Genomic DNA, 6,767 nt, shown 5'->3' with positions numbered 1-6,767 from the left:
CCAATAGCCGGTTATTTTATAATAATGGAAATTTCATTATAATAGACTTGTTGATTCCAATACAGCTATTACACTGGAGGCTCTCTTAAGATACTTCATTCAGTGATTGTATGATTTTTACGGTTCCCCATGATATATATGATACTGGGTAGAGACAGTCTGGGTATTAAATAATTGATATGCTCATTTATAAAACATCAACATGCATAGTAGACAGAAGATTGGCCTCAAGTGTCAAGAAGTCCTGAGTTCAAGTTCCGCTTGTGGTGTACAGAGGATGTGTGATCATGGGAAAATCACAGCCTCTCAGCTCCTGACGCTTCTCTCTAAGACCATAAATTATAGTTAGGTTACTAATGTGCATCAAGAGAGGGAATTTTCAGACTGGGATGAAATCATGGGTCTGTTCCCCCCTCCCCCCAAAAGCATTCCCAAAATACCTGAACACAAAAATGTGCTGGGGGAATAAGGATAAAATAAGTGTAATGTATAATAAGTTACTATCTGCATTCAGCGTAAAAGCACTATACGTACAGGTGTTTGAATCATCATGGCTCTTTGATCTCTCATTGTCCTTACAATATCTAGTGGATAAACCGGTTGATTGCACTCAATGAGACACATAGCTGTTTCCATAGTGATAAGAACCCCTGTTCGTCCAATCCCAGCACTAGAAAAAAAAATAAATGGGGTAGAGAACTTGGCTGAAAAATTTCTTGATGAATTCTCATAAATGAGATGCACTGCAAAAAAATTTAACTGAAACTTTAATGATCACATGCTATTTGTAAGCAAGGGCTGTCTGCAATGGCATTTTAGTTCTAGAATAATGATTTTAAGAAGAAAACCAGGACAATAACGGTCTAAGAACCTGAGAACAAAATTCTCCTGTTCATTGTTTCCCCAGGTTAAGAATATTGGCTAAAAATTTACATTAAATTTTTCAGCAAGTTGATTAAAAGTATACAAGTGCTTGTAAGAAAAGTGATTTTTTTTAAAAAAAGCTATAAAAATTATAAAGTAAAAAACTACTACTAACGCCTTCCCTTTCCAACTTCCTTGTAGTTAATTACTTTGTGTTACTGTTGAACAATGTGTGTCAGGACTGTGAGGTGACCCCTGCTTTCTACTAAGGCCAAGTTCAGCATTCTTCTTACTCCACCAAGGCTTGATTTTTTTTTTTTTTGAGGAGACCTACATATGTCTGCAGGCAAATAAGAAGGTGACGGCAAAGAATGCATTCCATTCAATAAACACTTACTGAGTGTCTTCATAAACCCCTTTCCTAACTGTCTCTAGCTGGAAATAATTCTCCTTTATCTGATTTCTAATAGCATTTTGTTTATACTTTTCATTGCACTTTCCTTTTCCTTTCTTCCTCATTTTTTCAATATGGCCAATGCAGTAATTTCTTTCGTATGTTTTTGTATTTTTCTTGGTCTATTTGTAACAGACTTTTGTTTTTCTTGTCTTCTCAATGGTAGTGGAGGATGGAAGGGAAGAAGAGAATTCAGAACTGAAAATAAAGTTCAATTAAAAAAAAGCTAGCTGTCTCTTCTTTCATATGGGAAGGTGAGCAGGAATATATGCAAGCCTTAAATTACTGTATGATGGCTAAATTAATTAGAGTTTAAAGAATGATACATAAGGATAAAGCATAACAAATATTCTTCCTTTCGGATTACCTATTAATGCACCTATTCATTCAAAAAAGTCAGGAAATAGAATACCTGCAATGAACAATGACAGGTTCTTCTTTGCCAGCTCTCTTATTTCGTACATGACAGACAAAATCAAGAAAGTCACTTGAATCATCAGGGACTCCATGGTCAGGCCAGGCTATGTACTGAATCTGGGTGAGTTGACGACTCTCACTTTTCTAATTACAAAAATAGAAATTGTAAGCTTATGATTTAGGAATGCTATTCAAATATAAAAGACTTCTTGTACCTTAATTGTGAAAGTAAATCAAACCCAAGCCAACAAAAATTGTAACATGCAGTAATGAAGTTTTAAAATCAGGTTTTCCTGTATGCTATGAAAAAATTAATGTCACAGAAATTGTACCTATTACTTTGTTTTTAATAATCTAATATTTGTGTATGTAAAATTAATACCTATCCCCATTTGAAAGGTTGATTCTATTGACAGCACTGAAGTTTATGACAGGTAAGAGTAACAGTAATAAATAGCTAGCATTTATATAGTACCTACTACGTGCCAGGCACTGTGCTAAGTGTTTTACAAATCTTGTTTGATTCTTACAACTCTGGGAGGTAGATACTATTGTTATTCTCATTTCACAGTTGAGGAAACTGAGGCAGCAGAGGTCAAGTGACTTACGATCACATATCAGGTAAAACTGTATTTGGTTTTGACTTAACATAAAAAGTTTTCATTACGATTTCTTAAAAAAAAATAACAAACCAAAGATATGCAACAAATGTGGAGTAAACGTTTTATGTTACTCTTGAAAGGAAAACAGATTTTTCATTTATTAATTTTATGGTACTGCATAAAATGATGAAATTTTAGGTCTTAGTGCAAGATATAGTATATTCTGTACATCTAGATTCTTCTTTGGTGGAGTGGGGGAGGGGGGAATTACTGAAAAACAGGAAGATGTGATTATCCATTTGGGTCTCTGTAAAGGTGATGAAAAACAAGATTGCCTAAAAGTCACTGAAAGAGGTGATTCCTGAACAGAATTGGTTAAAAAAACATTCTGAGGGAAAAATGCTTATGTAACTTTAAATTCCTCATTCAAATCTCTAGAAATTTTTAACTAGGATTCTCTTATTACTGTGGAATCTTAAAAGTTCACAAGATACTCCAATATGGGAACACCTAACACAGGAGGCCAACTTCACAATTTAGAAGATGGCTTAACATTCAGAAACAATGAGGGAACAAAGGCTATGTGTTGTGGGGGAAGTGTACAAAGCTGAAGCACTAAACATTATCCACTATATTTGTAAGAGAGCCTTGAAGATTCTTACTTGGGCTCAGCATTGCTTATCAGCCCAATCATGACACAGGAAAAAAAAGGTTGGTATGCTTTTGCAGGGCAGAATATAGTTTCCTTACCTTCCCACTGGGTGCCTGGACCAGTGGTGTCAAATACAAATAGAAAAGTGTTAAATTCAAGTGGAAATGGGGTCACTCTGTAATGGGTGCATATTGATTTAGAAAACCACATATTAACATTATCCATGTTCTACTGTATTTGTATTTATTTAATCAAATATTTCCCAACTATATTTTAATTTGGTTTCAGATGCATTCATTCTGATACTTCTGGCCTAGCTCATCAACTCTTTACTTTAGAGCAGGGTTTCTTAGCCTGAGATGTTTAAATCTACTTTTAAAAATACTTTCATAACTGTATTTCAATATAACGGGTTTCCTTTTATTACGGATTTATTTTAAGCATTTAAAAACCACTATTATGAGAAGGGGACCACAGGTTTCACCAGACTCCCAAGGGGACCTAGAGACAAAGAAGATTAAGAATCTCTGTGCCAGAGAATCAGTTCCTAAATAGTTTCCATTTCTCATATTGGTTGTATCCAAATAGCACACAGAGAAAGGCAGGCAGTGACTAGGAACATAGTAAGCCTTTTTAATTTGTTCAACAACCTCCATTCAGCTTTACAAGTAAGATATTTTTACTACATCACCGAGACCTGTTTTTAAGAGAGCCAAAGTAATCAATAACATGATTATGCACGCAGCTCAATATATTTTTTTCTGCATTTAAATCTAGGGCTAGAGAGAGCCTTTTCTTTGAACACAATTAACATTGGATGCAATGCACTCTCACCTCTAAGTTACATAGTGTCATGTTTCTGAAGACATAGGCAGAATTTCCTTCTTCAGAATGGCAGGTGACCTGGAAATTTCCATACAATGAACTTTCTGTGAGTTGTGGCCAATACTGATGACACTTAACCTAAGGAAAAAAAAATTCCCAAAGGAATCGTGTTTTTATTTAAATTCATATATGCTCTATCTGACCCAGAGCCCTCTTGAATATACATATTATAGAACATTAACATGGAAAAAGTGCTTCACATACCTGCCTCTGATACTACCTGGGTGGCTGTGAGCAAGTGCCCCCCACTCCGGCCCCCCCCCAGGCCTCAGCTTTCTCATTTATAAAATGGGGGGCTTTGGTGGTCCCTTCCAGTTCTACATCTATAAGCCAAATATCTCCTTTCATTTTCATAACAAACCTATATGGTATATTCATATGAAAAAGCCTGAGGCTGAGAAATAATAACTTCAAGGTTTGCAAAATGCTTTACACGTACTACCTCGTTCGATCTGTCCTCTGAATCTCACTTTAGTGTTCTTCCCTTTATAACATGATGCCTAGAACTAAAGCATCTACAACCTTTCCGGATGCAGTGAGAAAAGCACTTGTAAATTAGAAGGATCATGTTTAAACATGTAGTTACATGGAGACCATTTTTTAAAAGGACAGTCAAGCCAAAGAAAATCTATGGGAATGCTTAAAGCAAAGTTTTCACCAAGCATCCACCATGAACATAGTTTAAGGCACTATATAATCTTCAAATTAAAAAAAAAAAGATAACATGCAATTGTGAAACATAAACTCTGTCTACATTTTCCTATCCTCATGCCTTTGACTTATACCATCCCATGCTGAGGATGTACTTCTTCCCCTCCACAGTTTATCCAAACACTATCGATTCTTCAAAACCCACTTCAAGCCAAACCTGCTTCATGAAGTCTTCTCCAACTACTCATACTCAGGCCCAGAATAGTCACTCCATTTTCAACTTGTATTATACTTATTTCAACTATCACACTTTGTCATTTAATTCTTCTAGTGTTTTCTTTCCAATTAGATTAAAAGCTCTTTAAGGCATCGAAAAATCATAGGTTCAGAGGTGGAAAGACCTCAGGTCATTAAATCCAATATTCTCATTTTAAAGGTAAGGAAATTGAGGTTCAAGACATTAAGTGACTTTGCCCAGAATTCACACATCTGGTGTCTGAAGTGGGATTTGAACTGGTCTTCCTGATTGAGTCTAGCACTCTATCTACTTATTTCTTGCTTTTCTCATGAATTTAATTAAATAATAATAGCCAATAGCTAAAATCTGTATAGTGTTTTAAAGTTTGCACAGCTCCTTATATATATTATTTTACTCTTACCACAACCTCGTGATACAGGTGCTACTATTATCCCCAAATTACATTTACATTTGAGGAAACCAAGGTTGAAAGTGGATTGAGTAACTGGGCAGATTACACAACTGGTAAATGTCTGAGGCAAGATTTGAGTTCAGGTTGTCTTCCTGACTCCAAGTCCAGCACTCTATCCACAGGGCCACCAAACTGCCATAAAAGAGGCCTTTACATCTTTCCTACTGGTCCAATCACAGCAGCTAAAACTATTATTAGAATGTATGGTCCTTGGGGGCAGAGACTGGTTTTTGCCATTCTTTGTGTCCCCAGGGCTTAGCAGAGTGTCTGGCACTTAAGTGCTTAATAAATGTTGACTGACTGTATATTCAGCATGGACAGGATCATCTTCTCAATGGCCATCATCTCCCAGCTTTATTGGCACCGGGCATATTAGCACTTAATAGTTATTCACTGATTGACTGGAATCTTTAGTGAAATCCTAGGACCTCCTTAAGCAAGACATTACAAAAATATAAGGCTACATGTTAGAAAATTATTTGATTGTTTTGGTCATAGAAAAGTTCTCCACGTAGTAGCACATAGGATCCAAGCTCTGACTTACTCGGCCTCGTTCCACTTGTGTTGTCAACATTACAACCATGGAGGAACCTTGCTCCCAAGTCATCTGCCAAAAATCTGTACAAGTGTTTGGTAATGGCCCCTGACAAGCAATATACTGATTTATAATGCTGGAAGAAGGGATTTCCATCTAAAAGGAAAAGAACACAGGCAGCATAATTATACTATTTAATTATCATCCCCCTTGGTCAACTAAGTATATGAATCATAGAGTAAATCTTTGTTGGATAATTTAGATTGAATTATAAAATCAAATGAGACTGAAAAAAAGGCTCTAAGGATGAAAAAGACATGACAGACAGGCTAAATTTTCAGGACTGTTTCTGTTTGATTATACGTCTCTATTAGTAAGACAAATTACAATGGAAAGGCACATGTACGCTAAGGAAAGAAAATAACAAATCCTACTGTCTTAATTCTAGGAACAATGGAGATACTTAAAATATATAGTTTTTGATATAAAATTTCTAGCTAATTAGCAGTCGTTTTGTTATTGCCAGATTTATGAAAATAACTTAAATCAATAATTTACTGATTATAATGTGATGGAGAGTGAATCTTATTAACACATTTTTGATGATCATACAATAAATCTTTTCAATTTTATCAGGAGAGGAATGTTTTCGGTAATGCTGATCATTATAACATCTATTTGTGTCTCTTTTAAAAAATCAGGAAGCCAGCCTTTATTTATGTCAACAAATACGTATTAAGCGATTATTATGTGCCAAGTGCAGGAGATACAAAGACAAAAGTGAGATAGTCTCTGGTCTCAAGGAGTTGACACTCTATTGGAAAGCAGGAGAGAAACAATATGAATACAAAGAAATGCAATGTAATTTTGAAGGGAAGGAGGGTGCTAGCAAATGGGGGATTATGATACATCTAGTTTAAGACACGATACTTGTTACTGAGCCATAAATGAAGTTAGGGATTACAAAGGGCAAGATTAGGAAGAAATATATTCCAGG

At 35.5% G+C, this 6,767-nt stretch overlaps 1 protein-coding gene across 2 annotated transcripts in view; it reads right to left on the bottom strand.

The window, feature by feature from the left end:
- PTPN4 (protein tyrosine phosphatase non-receptor type 4) overlaps positions 1–6,767 on the bottom strand; it is a 225,920-nt gene that overhangs the window by 2,063 nt on the left and 217,090 nt on the right. For both annotated transcript variants that reach the window (XM_036742995.1, XM_036742994.1), the window contains exons 23-26: positions 5,780–5,926; positions 3,824–3,952; positions 1,731–1,879; positions 535–670 (exon numbers count right to left, since the gene is read on the bottom strand). In XM_036742995.1, the coding sequence (XP_036598890.1) occupies positions 535–670; positions 1,731–1,879; positions 3,824–3,952; positions 5,780–5,926 (561 nt within the window). The remainder of the gene's footprint in view (positions 1–534; positions 671–1,730; positions 1,880–3,823; positions 3,953–5,779; positions 5,927–6,767) is intronic.

Source organism: Trichosurus vulpecula, chromosome 2, assembly GCF_011100635.1.
Source record: "Trichosurus vulpecula isolate mTriVul1 chromosome 2, mTriVul1.pri, whole genome shotgun sequence".
Classification (NCBI taxonomy): Eukaryota; Metazoa; Chordata; class Mammalia; order Diprotodontia; family Phalangeridae; genus Trichosurus; species Trichosurus vulpecula.
This window is presented reverse-complemented; position numbering and strand designations above follow the sequence as displayed.